Below are 21,151 nucleotides of genomic sequence, written 5' to 3'. Positions count from 1 at the left end.
GGCTAAATACATCCTTAAAAGAGAGATTGGCAGAATGGATAAAAAACATGCACTATAGGAAACTTACTTCAAATATAATGATACAGATTAGGCTGAAATTAAAAAGATAGAAAATGTAAACATTAATCTTTTGTTTACTACATGAAAACATTAATCAGAAGAAAGCAGGAGTGGCTATGTTAATATGAGATAAAATAGACTTCAGAGCAAATAAAACTACCAGAGACAAAAGGCACATTATATAATGATAAAAAGGTCAATACACCAAGAAGACACAGCAATCCTAAATGTGTAGGCACCAAACAACAGAACTCAGAATACAAGAAGCAAAAACTGATAGGACTAAAAGTAGAAATATACAAATCCACAATTATAGTTGGGATATTTCAACAAATCCTCTCTTGATAACTGATAGAACTACTAGACAGAAAATCATCAAGAATAGAAAAGAACTTAAAAACACCTCAATGGATTTAAAGGTAGCTTAGCAAGTTACACATCATACATGGTATGTGATCTTGTTAATGATCTGTTAAACATAATATTGGGTTGGCCAAAAAGTTCGTTCGGGTTTTTCTGGACCATCTTACGGAAAAACACGAATGAATTTTTGGCCAACCCAATATATAACTCTTTATTTTCTATTGTTGTTTTGCTGTTTTCTTTAATAACAAAGTGGTACATATTTATTGGGGAAAAAAATACTGATGTTTATAAAGTAAAAAGTAAAATACCCCTGTCAATTTACCATCACTCCCTTGAGATAATCATTTTCCAGAATCTGTATTCTTTAAACTCTTTTCTATGTATATGTAAATACACACATATACAGTTTTAATTTTATAAAAAATGGGATAATACTTAGCATACTGTCTGCAACTTGCTTTTTTCAACTCAGTGACATATACTGACATCTTTCCTAGCTGGTAATATATAGATCTATCATACAAAGTACTAATAAAAATGTTCTCAGAAAATATCACTTTCTTTGATAACGTAAGTTCCTTTGAGTTACAAAGGCCTATAATACTCAGTATCTAGAAACATAATGGCCATCAGATTAATGCTGAACAACAGCAAAAAGAATAAAACTCTCCTTGAGCAAGAAGATAGCAAGACAGTTGAAAGTACTCTATAAACAATAAAGGGAGCAAAAACATAAGTTTTATCACAATTATGCTTTCTAGTTTTCTTTTTTTTCTTTTTTCTTTTTTTTTTTTGGAAGGAGAACTCCACAACCTAGCCAGCATCGTTAAATAAATAAAAATATAGGTTGTCTACCATTATGTGCCAAAAAATGGGGGGGGAAGAGGGGGAAATTATGTTAATACAGGTATTTATTTATTTATTTCCAAATATACTCACAGCTGTTTCTCCTTTTGGGAGATTTGTTTCTGCAGACCGTCGAATTTACTCTGGCATTCTTGTAGATATTTCTTGTCCTCATCTTCAGTGTCCATTTGCGCCTTCTCTGCTTGCTGCAATCTGGTGTAATTCAAATCAACTTTGGGTAAAACTGAGGCTAGAACTAGGGTGTAAAAGGGTGAAGAAGACAAATAAAAGAAAAATGGGGAAATAGAAACATTTCTAAATGAAAACAAAGTTTGGGGGAAAACTCACAAACTCAAACGTGAAAGAGCCACACAATGTCTAGAAATTGTTTTGTGATTTTTTTCAATATAACGCATAATATACCCAGAATACTATCTTCAAATGTGCTTTATTTCTTGTTCATAATTAACAATGCAAAGCAATATAGCCTTTACCACTTATGTAAAGCATAATGAGTTAACTTTCAAAGTATAATATGTGTGTTACTGCCTTTTTACGAAACCATGAAAAGTATAGTACTTATGTCTACACTAGGTGAAGAAGCCACATTGTTATATATTATGCTAGGATGTGTATGCTAGGAATCAAGTGTGCTACAAGGCCAAGAGCAAAGACCTGCAATTACTTCAAATAACAGTCAAGTCCTCCCTATAGAATCTTTATACATTTACTAAATTATGCCAATGTTCTGTGAGTGTGTATATGTGTGTTTTAAGATTCAAAAGAATTTATTACTAGTTGGCAACATTCTCTAGAGATCATTTTTGTTCCTCATCACTGAATTTTTTAAAGTAGCTTAAAATGTGAATTTCTTTCTTTCTGCTTTTATTTGTAAGTCATTGCTTCTCCCTGTGCTTGGCTCCACTCCCTGCTTCCTATGGCCATCTAGGATTTCTTAGATTTAACGTCACTACTTTTATAAGAAAACATCTCCCAAGTATTCAAGGGACATTAAGTCCTTGTAGGGAATCAAAAGAGAAATTTCTATTCAACTAACCAAAAAAATTACCTCTTCTTTTCTTCCTTAAAACCATGCCAGTGGGGCAACCCTCACACATTTCAAAAGTATAAAGGCCACTTCCAAAAAAAAGAGAGTAAGTGTAACATTCAAGTTATCTCTAAATCTAAATTTAAATTTAAAATATTAAGATGGAGAGATGGGAGACCCAAGCTTTTCTCTAAGGGTACAGAAATGAACATAAAAGTCAGAGTGAGGTAGGCCTTGAAGTTGTGCTATCACAGAAGAGGGCTAAGGGGAACTGGAAAATCAAGGCGCTAAAGCATAAGATGATGGCCAATCTGGGTTATAAACTATTTTAAAACATAGTAAAAAATCAGTAAAGGAGCTAGTAGGCAAAGAGTGGGCCAATGGGGAAAAAAGTCTGTGCCAACACATTGTGAAACCAAAGATTAACTTATTATTAAACAATTTTTATATTTTCCATCAAAAAGTAGCTAAAAAGATAAAACTGCATTCGAAAATTCTGACCTTCAAAGGGTCAATACTCAAATAAGCCCTTGAGCACAAGGTATGAGGAATTTTTGGAAATCCAAGTGCACCCACTCTGCTTTATGGCAGTGTATTACCACAGCAGCTGATCAAGAAGTGTACAGGGTTCCTAATACCCTTTCAGAATACATAATAGCATAAATTCTTTTTCAATTTAATATATTATAAAATTGTTGGTTCTCTTTTAGTCTGTTTGAATACAAGTGGTTTTCAGAAAGATATATCTTTGACCAGCTTGTACTGGTCCTGAGTGTCACTGCTGGCACATTTCACCAATGACATTGCAATTGTTCTAGTTTGAGTTAACAAATCATTGTCACTTCATAATGGAATGGACAGAAATCAAAGACAGAAAAAGGTAATAAAGATGTCCAAAATGTAAAAATGGGGATAAAGAAAACAAAAAAGAAAAAAGAAGAAAGAGGATGTCAATAAAAGAATATTCATGTCAATAAAGCATTAATAGTTATGTTTTTCATAAGTAGATTCAAAGAAAGCAATGATAAGACATATGTTGACACCAACATGACAGGTCAATGGAAATACATTACACTTTCCAACAATAAAAGTGAAAAATGCCAATATAAAACAATTCAATTTAAACAAAATTATTTCCTGGGTTAGGTTGAGGGTCCTAGCTCAAAAAAACACAACTAAACTGCCAACTCAGAAAGCTTGATTTCACATAAAGAGATGGTGAATGACAAGGGATATGACAATCAATATGCATGGAAATCAATCAGGGATAATTCCACCATGGATTTTGTTCGTTTTTCACTTTTTCGAGGCTTTTGTTTGTGTATTTGTTTTATGTAATACATTGAACCAAATGAAACTGCCGATATTAGGCCTTTCTAAAAAATCTACAAAATGGCAGGTTCAAATGAATCAGGCTAATATAAAGCAACTTGATTCCATGCAACAACCGAAACAAAAAAGGCAAAATTCTGCTGCGCTTTAAAAAAAATTCCTAATCTAAATTTTCCTAATGGTCTTTGTGGCAGGTGTCAGAGTTGAATAAAGAAAAGGGGGGTAAAGAAAGGAAAAAAGAAACTAAGACTGGAAATGCTGTACCTTTGTTCCAGTTGCCTCATGGCTGCAGTAATTTTATTGGTTTTTTCTTCTAGTCGGGCAGTTATTTCATTTTTTTCTTTCAAATCAGCTTCAGAACCCTATTTAGAAAAACATAAAAGCTACAGTGGTTTTGATTTTTAAACCTGAATATCTATAAGCTTTGTATACCATTTTGCTATGGGATTGTTACTTTGAAATGAGCAGAGTTTATTTGTAGATTAAAATACTCCTAGATGCACCCTTATGTTCATAGCAGCACTATTCACAATAGCCAAGACATGGAAACAACCTAAATGTCCATCAACAGATGAATGGATAAGGAATATGTGGTACATATATACAATGGAATACTACTCAGCCATAAAAAAGAAAGAAATAATGCCATTTGCAGCAACATGGCTGCAACCAGAGATTATCATACTAAGTGAAGTAAGTCAGAAAGAGAAAGACAAATACCATATGATATCTCTTATATGTGGAATCTAAAATATAGCACAAATGAAACTAACTACGAAACAGAAACAGACTCACATACAGAGAACAGACCTGTTGTTGTCGAGGAGGGAGGGGGAGTGGGGGAGGGATAGACTGGAAGTTTGGGGTTAGTAGATGCAACATATTACATATAGAATGGATAAACAACAAGGTCCTACTGTATAGCACAGGGAACTATGTTCAATATCCTGGGATAAACCATAATGGAAAAAAATATAAAAAAGAATGTATATGTGTGTATAACTGAGTCACTTTGCTATACAGCAGAAATTAACACAACATTGTAAATCAACTATACTCTAATAAAAAATAAATTAAAAATAAAATAAAATAAAATACTCCTAGATATAAAGCAGTACTACTACAACTAGTCTTCATTTAAAATGTAATAAAGGGAAAATTCCCTGGTGGTCCAGTGGTTAAGACTCTGAGCTTTCACTGCCGAGGGCGCTGGTTCAATCCCTGGTTGAGAAACTAAGCTCCCACAAGCTGTGCAGCAAGGTCAAAAAAAAAAAAAAGTAATAAAGGAAAAAAAACCCTCAGCCTTCAATATTTTCAGAAGATGACAGAATAAACTCGTGTAAAATATGCTATTTTTTCAAATTAAATTGTAAAGGGCTTTTGGCAACAAGTCTACTTAACAGCAATGTCACTTTATTAGACAATTTGTAACAATTATAGTAAAGCATTTCAATCAAAATTAAATAAATCTCTTAGGACTATACTGTGTAAAGAAGTTTACAAAAATGTCTTGCACATTTTGACTGAATTTTCCCAAAAGATTTACGCTTCATCCGTTAATCTGTCAGCATTAAGAAACAAACTCAGATAGGTAATTTTTTTGTTTGTTCTTTGACATTGCTACATTTCTTCAGCTTCCATTTAGGAAAAATGTCACTGGTTTTTACTACCGACATGGCACAATTAAAATGGGCTCATCTCTTAAAAACCGAATCTTTCATACAAACATTCATTTTCAATTTATTTATTTATCTTTATTTTTTTTGTCTGCATCAGGTCTTAGTTGTGGCACACGGGATCTTTTTTGTGGCACACGGGATCTTTTGTTGCGGCACACGGGATCTTTCGTTGCGGCACGCGGGATCTTTCGTTGCAGCGCGTGGGCTTCTCTCTAGTTGTGGGGTACAGGTTTTCTCTTCTCTACTTGTGATGCGCAGGCTCCAGGGCGGATAGGCTCTGCAGTTTGCGGCACACAGGCTCTTTAGTTGAGGTGCGTTAAGTATTTGTGGCACGAGGGCTTAGCTGCCCCACTGCATGTGGGAACCTAGTTCCCCAACCAGGGAGGGAACTGCATCTCCTGCATTGGAAGGTGGATTCTTTACCACTGGACCACCAGGGAAGTCCCTCATTTTCAATTTATATAACAAGAAGTTCCAAGAATTTAAGAACATTCCTTACCTGCAGCTTTTGATACATCTCTATGTTAATTGCTTTAACTTCCTCTAGCTGTTGTCGAAGGCCTATCAGAGTATCTTGTTTCTCATGGATATCTTTCTCCAACAACTTCATGGCAAGTTCAATCTCATGTTTCATACTAACTTGTACCGCCAGCTCATTCTCCACATCCTGCAATTCAATACAGCCTCAGTTCACACACTACTTCAGGATGTCAAAGTCAGATACACAACAGTTAATGACAACAAGAAACAGTTACCATTTATTATGCAGACTACTCCTTTTGAGTTATAAGCCCCACTAAAGGGAATCAAGTAGGCCCTATAAGAACATTCTAAATATTTTCAAATGCACGTTTTGTTAAATGAAAGCATTTTCCACATTATGTTAACTATCACTATTTTAATGGCTAGAGAATTATGTATTCTTATGCCTCATAAACTCAGTATTAATTTTCCTTAAAGAAATGAAGTAGTCCATATCAGTAAAGGCCAAAGATAAATCAAAAATCCCATTTCACAGTTTTAATTTCTTCTCTTCAAGAATTTTACATCAGAAGGATCCTAACATTAAAGACAAAGAGCAAAAGGGATGGAAAGGCTGGCAATACTCTCTTCTTGACCTGGATTGGCTACACAGGTATTTATGTTATAATCCATCAAACTACATATTTGTATTTTTCTGTCAGTATTTCATAATTTAGACAGGTTAAAAAATAAGTTAATTTTAAATATGACTTTACTATTTGAATATTGATATCCGAATACATCATTCTATTCTATTTTTTGTAATGCTGGTCACAATCTACTCACTTCACAAACACAGACTGTAACACAGTTTAAAAACACTGTTTAAAAAACACTGACACAATGGGAGTTTAAAGAATTTGAAGGGACTAAGGGGATCAGATCGCTATCCCACACCAAGGAAGATAAGGCTGATAGAGATTTTAAGTGGTGCTTAAGGGTAAATTATCATTTTTACTAATGTAACTGTAATGTAACCTACTTGTCTTAACTGAGATTCATCTCGAAGCTGCCTTCTGGCTTCATTGTACATTTCATCTAGCCCCTGCCTAGAATGCTTATATGTTTGAAGCTCAGTTTCCACATCTACTTTGGTAACCTAGGAAGAAAACATAAAAATTGTTATTCTATAATCACTACTATTAATACAGCACAGATATATCCAGTCTATGCAAAAGTCCCCAAAAGGGCTATTTCTGATGCAAGACAATCTGTCTGCAATCTATACTTACTTCTAGGTGCTGCTGTGTTTTCATTAAAATCAATTTATTTTCACTTCGTAATTGATGATTTTCTTCTTGGAGTTTAATGATATTATTCTTTGCTATTGCTAACTAAAAATAAAACAGGGGCAAGAAAAAAAGATTTTAAACATCTTCATTTATACTTGCTTTACAGGTTACGTTCATGACTATAACAACAGAAAATAAAATTCGAAAACTTGTAAAATGTCTCTCACATCTACAGAAATTTTCATAAGAAAAATGTGCTCCTATTATCCCAAGATACCAATTAAAGAAATTATACTCTTATTTCTATTTCCTTTTGTTAGCCAGTCAAATCATATGTTAGTAGAAACATATTGCTTATCTGATTTATAATGTCCTGAATACAAAGTGCATGAGTAAGCATATGAAGAATTATATGGTAAACAGTAAGACTGTAAAGACTTGTGTAGGGCTTCCCTGGTGGTGCAGTGGTTGAGAATCTGCCTGCCAATGCAGGGGACACGGGTTCGAGCCCTGGTCTGGGAAGATCCCGCATGCCGCGGAGCGACTAGGCCCGTGAGCCACAATTGCTGAGCCTGCGCGTCTGGAGCCTGTGCTCCGCAACAAGAGAGGCTGTGATAGTGAGAGGCCCGCGCACCGCGATGAAGAGTGGCCCCCACTTGCCGCAACTGGAGAAAGCCCTCACACAGAAACGAAGACCCAACACAGCCATAAATAAATAAATAAAATTAAAAAAAAAAAAAAAAAAAAGACTTGTGTAAAGACAAAAACATCTATAAGGAAAGTTCTGCTATTACTGAAAATGTAACACAGACATTCATGATAATCAAATAGGACACCCTTGTGAAATCTGGGTATGCTGAGTAACTGACGATCACAAATACGAGACAGCTCTCACCCTCAGAGTTAAATATGAATGACTAAGTGACTTGGCTCTGAAGCCTAGAATGAAAAGAGGGATCCTAGGAAAGGAAAGCAGGAACTACTCCCCAATGATGGCTTGCAAATAAATTCATGAACACTTGGTCAGAAATGCAACTCGAACTTCACAGTGCGCCTATTATGGTCAAGAAGAGGCACAAACTAGTGAGGAGCTCTCTTTAATGGTCCCAATCTATCAAACTATCAAATGGTCCTAAACTATCAAAATGAAAATGCAGTCATGCAAACAGTCATGTGCTTCCTGGTTTGGGAAAATTAGGCCAGTTCTAAAAGAAATATGAATTTTAATTAACATGTAAAGTAGGGTTCATAGCACTACAGCAGATTTCTTCCTCTAGCCTAAATAATTCTGAAAATGGAAAGCAATAATTCTTTTTTTTAAAATTTATTTATTTTATTTTTATTATTTATTTTTGGCTGCATTGGGTCTTCGTTGCTGCGCCGGCTTTCTCTAGTTGCGGCGAGCGGGGGCTACTCTTTGTTGTGGTGCGCGGGCTTCTCACTGCGGTGGCTTCTCTTGCTGAGGAGGACGGGCTCTAGGCTCAGGGGCTCTAGAGCGCAGGCTCAGTAGTTGTGGCGCACGGGCTTAGTTGCTCCGCGGCATGTGGGATCTTCCCGGACCAGGGCTTGACCCCGTGTCCCCTGCATGGCAGGCAGACTCTTAACCACTGAGCCACCAAGGAAGTCCGGAATGCAATAATTCTATGGTTAGATAGATTAAAAAAAAAAAACAAAACTTATCTCAAAAGCAACTTTACAAATAGTATTAAAAAGAGATCTGAAGGAGTTCCCTGGTGGCCTAGAGGTTAGGATTCGGCACTGTCACGGCTGTGGCCCGGGTTCCATCCCTGGCTGGGGAACTGAGATCCCACAAGCTGTGCGGCATGGCCAAAATATTTTTTTTGAAGTTTTTTTAAAAAGTTAAAAAAAAAAGAGAGCTGAGATAAATTTCTGGTTCTGCAACCACCAGACAACTACTTCAACAATGCAGGAAACCAGAGCACATGGGATGAGTTTTACACATGGGAGGGTGGAGAAAGAGCATACATGATCATGGAGTGATGCTTGTAAGGAAAAGTAATCTGAATAGGAGAACACGGGAGACAGGATCATTTTAATGGTAATTTCTAACTATAGGTGATACAGGTCATCCAGATTAAAAAAAGAGACTCATGGTTTATTTATAGAAGAGTTGTATGCATTTCATCTTTGGGGCTCATTTCCAGAAGTTGAGTATCTCAAACAATTCACAGATTCACCTAAGAATTTGCCAGAGAATACACGGTTTCTTTAGAACTTATGATCATCAATTACAACTATACTGTAAGTATTCCATCATAATGATGAAAATGTGTTTGTGTGTGTGTGTGCGTGCACGCTTAATGCATTCATACTTAAAATGGAAAAGGATCACCAATACTAGGTCCATGAAAGGCAATTATCCATGGCTAGGTGACAATACCTCTTCAATCAGCTTAGTATTTGACTTTTCTAAAGAGTCAACTCTTGAATGGAGACTGCTGACTGTGCTGCTGAAATTAATAAAGAAAAAACTCATTCAGAATCACACAAACTCACAACGGCAAGAAAAAGTATGTTATCCTGGACTCATCATGTTGACCGACATGCACCAACTGCCCTGTCTGAATTTTTGATTGTGGGAAATTTCATTAAGTTGGAGAACTTGATCTGACTAACAGAGCAATAAAATCTGTAGCAAAAGAATAAAATTTTCTATTAAAATTCCATTTGATGCTGTTCATTATATTTTTCTGTCTTCTTAGGGTCCTTCTTACATTTAACTTATAACATTTAGGAATTAAAATTCCACACAAAGATTACTAAATATTGTTAAAACTAAATTTAAAACTATTTTAAATTTACGATGAATTTTAAATGTCCACTTTATAATTAAGTGGCTTAATGAAGCTTGTAAATAGTGGTCTTCAACACAAGCTCCATCTGTTCGCCCTCTCCACTTTCATAATAACTTAAAGACCTCCAAAGTCACCCATGGTTTGGGAAATGTGAATATGAGACACCCAGCATCAGGTATCCAATCAGCCTGCAGCTAAGCAATCACCCGTCTTTCAAGGATAGAGTCAAAAGTCAGGTTACAGTACATGAACAAATTTGTTCTGTGCATTTTTACTTAAATCGATCAAGATTGGACATTACCGTACATTTTACTGAGTCGTTTTTCAAGGCCTGCTTGATTCTACCATCTCAAACTTTCTCTAATAAAATGAAATATGCTGTATACGTTACAGTAAAATCTATAATAGATTCAACAAATTTTATACTAGCCTCAGAAATAAGTAATGGCATATTAGTTTAACTGATGAAACAAGAAAAATGTTTTTCTATTCATATTAAATCATTTTTAAAATACAATCATTCTTAGGTAAACAACTTGAATTTTTCACAAACAGCACAAGGGTATCCTGATGGTGATATGTAATAAGTACAGGACTAGGAGATGGAAGACCAAGTTTATAGTCCCTGCTTTTCTACTTTCTAATTGTGTCACTTTCAAAGTTGTAAAACCTTTCTGAGCTTCAGTTTCCTTATCTATAAAATCAGACAATGATATTTGCCTTACTTTTATGTGAGAATCAATAAAATAATAATCAAAAAGCATTTTTAAAAACAATAAACCCTCAACAGTTGTTTTCTTTAAGTGAAGGATAATAAGTGAGTTCTATTTTTTCTGTTTTCTATACTTTTGAAATATTCTAAATGTACAAGAACTACTTTCTAAAGAGACAAACAATAAAAAATTTAATACATAAAACATACAAAAGTAAGGTACCAGTACTGCTGTAACTCAGTAATACACATAATTGAAAAGGGAATGAGAAAGCTCTTCTTTTTTTTTTTTTTTTTTTTTTTTTTTAACATCTTTATTGAAGTATAATTGCCTTACAATGGTGTGTTAGCTTCTGCTTAAGCTCTTCTTAACTGAATGAAATAAACTCTAAAGACAAACAGTTGAGTAAGAATAGTAAAGAACAGACTAGTGTAAAAAGTATGCTACCCTATGTATCTCTGGAGGCACACACAAGAACCTAGTGTATTAATTACTCCCAAAGAGGGAAACCAGATGGTTGGAGATCAGGAAAGAGGGAAATTTTTCATTTTATGTTCCTTTTGAAGTTTGAACCATGTGAATATATTACCTATTCCCAAATAGTGAATAAAAATTTAAAAGTAAATAAATAAGCAGTACAAGGTTGCATTCAGATATACAATCCCAGAAATACAAATTACAAAATACACATATATATGCATATATTTCCTATGATACCAATTATTAAAACTCCATGATAAAAAAAAAAAAAGACACTGATATAAGATCTTTCTTCTCTCTCTAACTTCAGAGAGAAAGCAAGAGCTACAACTTATTAGTTTCTTTTTCTAAAATGGGAAAATGTTTAACTGTATTTTCTGATTGTAATGCATGTTTATTGAGTGAAACTCAGAAAATACAGAAAAGTATAAAGAAATTTAAAAATTATTCATAATATCACCCAGAGATAGCCATTTTTGAATTATTCATCTTAGTTAATGAGAACAGTCTGTTTCTAACAATGTAGTAAATATTATTCACTATACCTGTGCTATCTGGTATGGCAGCCATAAGCCACATGTGGCTTCTCTGAATTGAAATGTGCTGTAAGTGTAAAATGCACATTGAATTTTGAAGACAGTACAACAAAATATATAAAATGTCTCATATTTCATGTTTTTTATTTTTTTAATGTGGTTACTAGAAATTTTAAATTACCTTTGTGACTCACATTATATTTCTACTAGACAGAACTATACTATACTATTTTACACACAGATCTCAGAAATTCTTCCCAGAGAGAGTATTCACTAACAGCTTCAATGACCAGGTGACACTGTAAGGAGAAAACTTCCACCATGGAAGATGACAGTCACACTGACACGTGAAGTCCTTTGAAGAAGGAAAAATGAATTTTTGAACCACCAAAATGATATAAACGTTCACCCTATCTAGCCTTTTTTTCTCAAGGGTAGAGGGATAAGTCTGAAATTCTATTTTTAAATGTCTCTGAAGATTCTATTTAAAAATATGACTCATTTTCTGCTGAAAATCAATTATTTCCAATAATTCTCTGTATTCTCAATTTCCATTCACTCTCTATCCCCTCAACCCCTTTTCAAAGATGCTTAGAAAAAAGGAATTAGGGTTAAGATGACCTGAAGGGGGGGAAAAAAAAAACCCTAAGACAGCATCCAAAATGTACTAAGTATCCATGTGTCCATAATACTTACTTCAGTTGTCTATTTAATTCTTCAACATAATTCTTCTGGTCTAATATGGCAGCAATTTGAACATTCCTAGAGGAGGGGAAAAAGTAGCTTTGTGCTAACTGGAAAGGTATTTACTGGGTGACCAAAAACAAAAAAAAACACAAAAGATCTAAATCATCTAAAATTGTTGTTAAACCATAATGGTAAAACAACATTATCTTGCCTTTAAAATAAAATTCAAGAATCTTTATAATCATATAGCAGCAAGCTGTGTACTAAATAACTGTAACTTTTGTTAAATAAACTACTTGCTAATATTAAACAATACCATTAGTATGTTTTAAAATTTTTTTGCATTTATTTTTTTAAGAAATATATTTGACATATAACATTGTGTAAATTTAAGATGTACAACATGTTAATGTAATACATTTAATATTGTGATATGATTGCCATTATATCTTAAAATAAACCAGCATTTGTAAGCTTATGAATAATAAGCTTTCATTTCTTTTTATCACAGAAACAGAGCTGACTATTAAAATGGGTCTCCGGGGAATTCCCTGGCAGTCCAGTGGTTAGGACTCCACACTCTCAGTGCCAAGGGCCCAGGTTCGATCCCTAGTCAGGGAACTAAAATCCCATAAGCCGTGCAGCACAACCAAAAAATAAATAAATAAAAAATAAAATGGGTCTCCGAACTACTGGTATGACCAAAAGTCATACTTCAGATTAAAACCTCCTTCTAAGTGATTTTTGCTTTGTAACCCTTGTAAATGGAAGTGAAAACAAAACAAAGCAGGAACTACACAGAATAAAAGGAAATAAAAACCACATTGCAAATAGATGGACCTCATACTGATTTGTAAAGAGCTACATATAAAATACAACATGTGAAATAACTTATGAAAATCATACCTTTCTTTATTTCCAATATCTTCTTCATTCTTTAAATACATGGAAAAATCAATCACTCCAACCTAAAGTAAATAAAGTTATTCTTATTTAGAGGGTGGAAATTCTAGAAGTACCTTTAACATACAACTGACTTTCATCCCTAATTTTTCTCTAGTGTTTAACAGCACTGTTTACAACTTACAGTAATACCTGGATCAAAGAGGAACAGTACAAACTGAAAACACTCTGCATTTGGCACTAGTCATTCTCACTTACTTGTGAGTCTAAATCCTCTCCCTTTACACACAGATTAGCGTCTATCACATTCAGGCCAACCAGCAGCCCAACAATTACTGCTCCTTCTTCTTCCATCATTAGTGCATGATACTCATAGAATTCACTGTGAAAATTAAAATAATAAAAATCTTAAATTACAAATTTATTTTGAAAACTAAATTTTAAAATCTCAATACCTTATTACAAGCATGGAACCAATATAAATTAGGTAACTTGAAATTAGCCTTTCTATATGCAAATAACTTAAAATTTCTGAGATTTAAATGTCTATAAAGAAAACATAAAAGAAACGGACTGAAGGAGATTAAAGAGGAAAAGGAGTTTTGAGAGACAGAAAAGAGAAGCAAACAGAGATTACAAAAAAAAAAAGGGGGCATCATTGAGGCCTGGAATGTTTGTGACTCTCAAAAGATACAGTGACTGCTGCTGATCTGATTACGATACTTTTTAGTACAGTTGAATTTTCATCCCAGGGTTGATTAAGACGCTTACGATAAAGACTAATGTGGGGAAATGAACATAAGAAACATTTCAAGTCCATTTTCAAGTCAATGCATTTGGTATATCTACTGCAAGTGCTCTTAATAGATAAGCATTAAAGATATTTATGGATATCTAGATCCCAAAAAATGTTCAAACAAGAGACTTGTGAAAGAAATAGGACAGCCTAAAAACTAAGACTTGACAACTAATACTCAGAAAACTATTTATCACTGTCTCATGCCTTCTTCAAGAAGTCCCATGTATATTACTTAATCACCTTAATTAACCTTCAGAATATCGTTGAGAAATTGAAGGTATTTAAAGCATGGTCATTCTCATTTAACAAATGGGAAAACCAAGATGTACAACTGGAATCACAAGTAAAATAAAAAACGACCACGGACTTCCCTGGTGGTCCAGTGGTAAAGAATCCGCCTTCCAGTGCAGGGGATGAGGGTTTGATCCCTGGTCGGGGAACTAAGATCCCACGTGCCGAGGGGCAACTAAGCCCACAGGCCACAACTAGTAAGCCCATGTGCCTCAACTAGAGAGCCCACGTGCTGCAAACTACAGAGCCCACGCGCTCTGGAGCCTGCACACCACAACTACAGAGCCCACATGCTCTGGAGCTCGCACGCCATAACTACAGAGAGAAAACCCACACGCCACAACTAGAGAGAAGCCCACGTGTTGCAACAAAGAGCCTAAGCACCGCAACAAAAAAGATCCCGCGTTCCACAACGAAGACCTGATGGAGCCAAAAATAAAAATAAATAAATAAATTTAAAAAAAGAAAACATCAAAAAAAAAAAAAAGACCAGATTCTCCAAAATATCACAGAGGCACTCTAAGAGAACAAGCGAATAGAGGGGCTGCCATGGGCCCACTCCCTTTGAGAACTGATATCCTTGCTTTGAAAAGTCTGTCTTAAACATTTGGCCTTCAATTTAAACTGACAGTTTAACAAGCGCCCACAATACAGTCAAAGCAGTAGTTTGGACATTCAAGATCTAAAAAGAAACCTCCTGAATTAAAGCCCCAAATTCCAATACAAATTTTTATTCATAGAACTAACTGTAATTTAGGAAAAAATTAAAACTTAGAAATATGACATATAAATTTCCACCTTGTCAGCCAATAAAAATCTTACAGTATTCATTTTTTAGGCTAGTTCTTGATCCACGTTATGTCCCCACCATGCTTTTCTATCTCATTTTGCTCCTCCTTTTATTTTATGCCATCGTAATGTATTTTACATATCCTTTCATATTATATCTTCAATCCTTTTTGGGAAACAGTATATAAATGAAATAAAAAATGAAAATGAACATGATTTAATGGTAATACCTCAAGAGATCCCTTTGAATAATTAAGCAACGCAGGTAGTCAGCCATTTTTTTTTGCATGAGGGCTAACCGAAGCCATGCTCTTGCACGACCCAGGGGGGTCCTGAAAAGCAAAACCCAACAGTCAGAAAAGAGCCTCAGTGCAAAGATTATAGACTACATCTTCTACCTTTGTTGAAGTACACATTGATAAAGAAAAAAGGCAATTTATCATGGGTTTATCTTAGTTTCTAGAGCTTCAAGTCAGCTCTTTGAGCATGCAAACCAATCCCTGGGAGCTTTTTAAGTCTCTAAGATAAATCTGCACCTACAGGACATCTAGGTATCATTTTATGCCTTGGAAAAAATGACTCTCTAAATAGTGAGGATATTTCCACAAGAAATATTTTATCAGAATAGGCTTAGCCCTCTAAATATGATTCTACAAAATGCATCAATAAAGGCAATATAATGCTCTCAAAAAATAACTGATATTATACCTGAATTTTAAAAATCATGACAAAGCTAAGAAGGTATCTAGATGCTAATTAGAAAGAATCACTGCTTGCTATTTTTCAAATGTTTCTTTTATCCAGTTGTCATTTAAAACATTAAATCTCCTCTTTAATGTGGAGGCCTGATGGGAACAGAACTTTTAAAACGAATTTGTCTGAAAGGCTGTGAACCAGGCCATTTTGCTGGCTATTAGCAGTGTCTCTGGGACAGAGGGAGCGCACAGCTCTTCTTAAAACTGAAGGTATCCCACAACCTTACCAAATACATTGATTAGTTCTAGTAGTTTTCTGGTGGCATCTTTAGGATTTTCTATGTATAGTATCATGTCATCAGCAAACAGTGACAGTTTTACTTCTTCTTTTCCAATTCGTATTCCTTTTATATCTTTTCCTTCTCTGATTGCTGTGGCTAGGACTTCCAAAACTATGTTGAATAAGAGTGGTGAGAGTGGACATCCTTGTCTTGTTACTGATCTTAGAGGAAATGCTTTCAGTTTTTCACCATTGAGAATTATGTTTACCGTGGGTTTGTCGTATATGGTTTTTATTATGTTGAGGTAGGTTCCTTCTATGCCCACTTTCTGGAGAGTTTTTATCATAAATGGGTGTTGAATTCTGTCAAAAGCTTTTTCTGCATCTATCGAGATGATCTTATGGTTAACAATGAAAGATCAGAAAGAGAAACTAAGGAAGCAATAAAAGAATAAAATGCCTAGGAATAAACCTACCTAAGGAGGCAAAAGACCTGTACTCAGAAAACTATAAAACACTGATGAAAGAAATCAAAGATAACATAAACAGATGGAGAGATATACCATTCTGCTAGATTGGAAGAATCAATATTGTGAAAATGACTATACTACCCAAAGCAATCTACAGGTTCAATGCAATCCCTATCAAATTACCAATGGCATTTTTCACAGAACTAGAACAAAAAATTTTACAACTTGTATGGAAACACAAAAGACCCCGACTGGCCAAAGCAATCTTGAGACAGAAAACTGGAGCTGGAGGAATCAAGCTCCCTGACTTCAGACTACACTACAAAGCTACAGTAATCAAGACAGTATGGTACTGGCACCAGAACAGAAATACAGATCAATGGAATAGGATAGAAAGCCCAGAGATAAATCCACGCACATATGGTCACTTTATCTTTGATAAAGGAGGCAAGAATATACAATGGAGAAAGGACAGCCTCTTCAATAAGTGCTACTGGGAAAAACGGATAGATACATGTAAAAGAATGAAATTAGAACACACCATTAACAACATACACAAAAATAAACTTAAAATGGATTAAAGAACTAAATGTAAGGCCAGACACTATAAAACTTTTAGAGGAAAACATAGGCAGAACACTCTATGACATACATCACAGCAAGATCCTTTTTGACCCACCTCCTAGAGTAAGGGAAATAAAAACAAAAATAAACAAATGGGACCTAATGAAACTTCAAAGATTTTGCACAGCAAAGGAAACCATAAACAAGATGAAAAGACAACCCTCAGAATGGGAGAAAATATTTGCAAATGAAGCAACTGACAAAGGATTAATCTCCAAAATATACAAGCAGCTCACACAGCTCAATATCACAAAAAACAAACAATCCAATCCAAAAATGGGCAGAAGACCTAAATAGACATTTCTCCAAAGAAGCTATACAGATGGCCAGCAAATACATGAAAAGATGCTCAACATCACTAATCATGAGAGAAATGCAAATCAAAACCACAATGAGGTATTACCTCACACCGGTCAGAATGGCCATCATCAAAAAGTCTACAAACAATAAATGCTGGAAAGGGTGTGGAGAAAAGGGAACCCTCCTGCACTCTTGGTGGGAATGTAAATTGATACAGCCACTATGGAGAACAGTATGGAGGCTCCTTAAAAAAATAAAAATAGAACTACCATATGACCCAGCAATCCCACTAATGGGCATATACCCTGAGAAAACCATAATTCAAAAAGAGGCAGGTACCACAATGTTCACTGCAGCACTATTTACAATAGCCAGGACATGGAAGCAACCTAAATGTCCATCAACAGATGAACGGATAAAGAAGATGTGGCACATATATACAATGGAATATTACTCAGCCATAAAAAGGAACGAAATTGAGTTTTTGTAGTGAGGTGGATGGACCTAGAATTTGTCATACAGAGTGAAGTAAGTCAGAAAGAGAAAACCAAACACTGTATGCTAACGCATGTATATGGAATTTTAAAAAGCAGTACGGATGAACCTAGTGGCAGGGCAGGAATAAAGATGCAGATGTAGAGAACAGACTTGAGGGCACAGAGGGGAAGGGGAAGCTGGGACAAAGTGAGAGAGTACCACTGACATATATACAATGTAAATGGATGGCTAGTGGGAAGCTGCTGCATAGCACAGGGAGATCAGCTGGATGCTTTGTGACCACCTAGAGGGGTGGGATAGGGAGGGTGGGAGGGAGACACAAGAGGGAGGGGATATGTGGATATATGTATACATATAGCTGATTCACTTTGTTGTACAGCAGAAACTAACACAACACTGTAAAGCATTTATACTCTAATAAAGATGTAAAAAAAAACCTGAAGGTGTTTGTGCTCAAGATGAAAACTAATTCTGTCTAGGCAAGAGATGTGCTGATGTGTACAAAGCAAAAAACAACACAGTAACTCCTTGTGGCAAACTCCTTGTGTGAACAAAACCAGCCATCTGGGGAAAGGTGACCTGTGCTCATGGTAACAGTGGCATGGTTTGCACCAAATTCTGAAGCAACCTTCCTGCTAAGGTCATTGGACACAGAATCCGTGTGATGCTATACCCCTCAAGGATTTAAACTTATTTAAAAGTAAATAAATAAAAGTGTGGATTTGTTCTCTTGCTAAAAAAAATTTAATCTCATATCTCTCTTATCCAAATTCTTATCATTAGTAAAAATAAAACCAAGTTTTACAGAATATGTATGACTTTTTTAAAGAGAAATATATCATTCACACTTTTATGTTTTCTTATGCAGAGAACATTGTGTCAGGTAATGTGGGAGGAAACTTAATCTTCACTTCAAACAGCTAACAAATTTCTTATGGCTTAGCATTTTATTTTATTTTATTTATTTATTTATTTTTATCACCCACCCACCTCAGGCTTAGCATTTTAATGAATACTATTTTTCAGAAAACATTTTTTACTTTTGTAGAGTTTGGCTTTTTAAAAACAATATGAACATGTATTTTCATATTAAAATGAAACCAAATCTTATATTTCTCTTTTTGAGAGTTAAAGTCCCCTTTTCCTCTCTTTGTTAAAAATTGCTACACCTTATATACCATTATAAGAAATATGAAGTGTGAACATCACTTGCTATTTAATTCTAAAAACTGGGTTTAAATCCTGGCTCTGCCACTTATTAACTGTAACTTCTTTGATCTTTACTTTTCACATCTATACAATTATCATGATAATAATCTCTACCCTAAGGTTGATTTAAGCGCTAAAGGAGATAATTCATGTAAAACAATTATCCTGTTACCCTGATACAGTACTCAATGAATAGTAGCTATTTACTTTTATCACTCAATTAAGTACAACTTGCAAACATTTGGATGTTGTGATAACAGAAAACACTACCATATTCCCTATAACATATAAAACCCTAAATTGTAAAGCTAAGAGAAAGCAAACTGATAATCTGACAAAAAATGGTAAGCATAAAAAAAAAAGTTATCTCATTCACAAGAATTAAGATAAACCAAAGTAAGCTCTTCTATCTTAATCACACCCTGAAGAACATAAGACCTTAGCCTTAACAGCAAAAAACCTGCAAAAAATTTTCAACACTCATGAGTCACTAGCTAGAACATAAAGCTTTTAGGACATTTCGTATACAGTTTTTCCTCAGTATTTGTGGGCGATTGGTTCCAGGACACCCTCAGATACCAAAATCCATGGATACTCAAGTCCCTTATATAAAATGGCATAGTATTTTGCATATAACCTATGTGCATCCTCCCATATACTTTAAATCATCTCTAGATGACTTATAATACCTAATACAAAGTAAATACTATGTAAATAGCTGCCAGGGTGTGGCAAATTCAAGTTTTGCTTTTTGAAACCTTCTGAAAAAAATTTTTTTGAATATTTTTGATCCAAAGTTGGTTGTATCTGCAGATGCAAAACCCACAGATATTGAGGGCCGGCTGCACCGTCATCTAGTCAAACAGGCAGATGACAATATAGATCCCAATTTTAAGAATAAAAAAAAGTAATTTGCACAAGTCCTGTGGTACATAAATGGCTTATCAGAGAACTCAAATCTCCTGAGCCTTTGCCCTGGATTTAGCTTAAATCAGTCTTCAAATAGTACAACTGCCTACTACTGCAAACTAGCATAATACTCAGGAAACAGAAATGCATAATTGATACATCCTATCTTAAAAGAACTTGCCTATTTCCTGCAATACAATTCAGAATTTAAGTAAGTGATGTAAGAGTGACTATAATGATAGCAGTATAAAAGAAACAGCACTTAATTCTTATTGAAGGGGCTAAGAAAAATTTCATAAAGGAAATGAAATTTGAGCTGAGCCATAAAGAATAAACAGAATTTTATTAGAAGAGAATGCAAGAAGGCTACATAAGGCTGCGAGAAGATAATAAACTAGACTGTGAGGTACTTCTAAGGAACAGTAAATATACTTCTACAGTGAGGGAAGAACAAGTAATAAGATTACTTACTTAAGACCAGGTAAATCCCGGACACTAGCTCCTATTTCCTCTGCTTCTGGGTACAGCTTCTCCACCAGTTCCAAAGGGCCCCATATAGTTTTGTTATAACTCAAAAATGATTTTCTTACTTTAAAAAGAAAATATAATGCATGTAACTTCAACTTACAAAACTGCAGTAACCTCATGTTAAATACTTAGTTTCAACATTTCTAACTTAACATACAATTATTCAGAGACCTTTCCTCTCTTATCACTACACAGCCCTGTTGATCAGGAGCCTTTCATCAGGATTCTGATATTCTCCCTATCAGAAATATGCACCTTGGTCATTTTTCCATATCAGAAATAAGCAAGTAGGTAATTAAAGTAGAAGAACAACTAAGCTCATTCTTTTTTTTTTTTAAACTTTCTTTTTTTTTATAGATATTTATTTATTTTGCGCAGGCTTCTCGATAGCTGTGGTGCACAGGCTCAGTAGTTGCAGCGCATGGGCTCTGTAGTTGGTGGCGCGAGGGCTCCAGAGCACACGGGCTCTCTAATTGTGGTGTGCAGGCTCAGCAGTTGCAGTGCATGGGCTTAGCTGCCCTGCGGCATGTGGGATCTTA

The 21,151-nt window shown here is 35.0% G+C and overlaps 1 protein-coding gene across 14 annotated transcripts in view; it reads right to left on the bottom strand.

Annotated features, from left to right (window-relative positions):
- Positions 1-21,151, bottom strand: part of RUFY2 (RUN and FYVE domain containing 2) — a 50,223-nt gene that overhangs the window by 23,490 nt on the left and 5,582 nt on the right. For 9 of the 14 annotated variants that reach the window (XR_014253304.1, XR_014253305.1, XM_082424470.1 and 6 more), the window contains 11 exons: positions 20,556-20,673; positions 15,330-15,431; positions 13,479-13,602; positions 13,224-13,285; positions 12,327-12,392; positions 9,487-9,556; positions 7,086-7,187; positions 6,836-6,952; positions 5,831-5,998; positions 3,917-4,014; positions 1,366-1,485 (listed from right to left, as the gene is read on the bottom strand). Coding sequence is in view for 12 of the 14 variants with exons in the window: in XM_082424470.1 (XP_082280596.1) it covers positions 1,366-1,485; positions 3,917-4,014; positions 5,831-5,998; positions 6,836-6,952; positions 7,086-7,187; positions 9,487-9,556; positions 12,327-12,392; positions 13,224-13,285; positions 13,479-13,602; positions 15,330-15,431; positions 20,556-20,673 (1,147 nt within the window). In the remaining 2 variants the exon portion in view is untranslated. Of the gene's footprint in view, positions 1-1,365; positions 1,486-1,704; positions 3,162-3,916; positions 4,015-5,830; positions 5,999-6,835; positions 6,953-7,085; positions 7,188-9,486; positions 9,557-12,326; positions 12,393-13,223; positions 13,286-13,478; positions 13,603-15,329; positions 15,432-20,555; positions 20,674-21,151 lie in introns of those variants that run through there. The other 5 variants (XM_082424469.1, XM_082424475.1, XM_082424474.1 and 2 more) reach the window with 4 other exon arrangements.

Source organism: Balaenoptera physalus (genome assembly GCF_965194825.1).
Source record: "Balaenoptera physalus genome assembly, chromosome: 14".
NCBI lineage: Eukaryota > Metazoa > Chordata > Mammalia > Artiodactyla > Balaenopteridae > Balaenoptera > Balaenoptera physalus.
The sequence above is the reverse complement of the archived record's forward strand: the minus strand, read 5'-3'. Positions and strand labels throughout refer to the sequence as shown.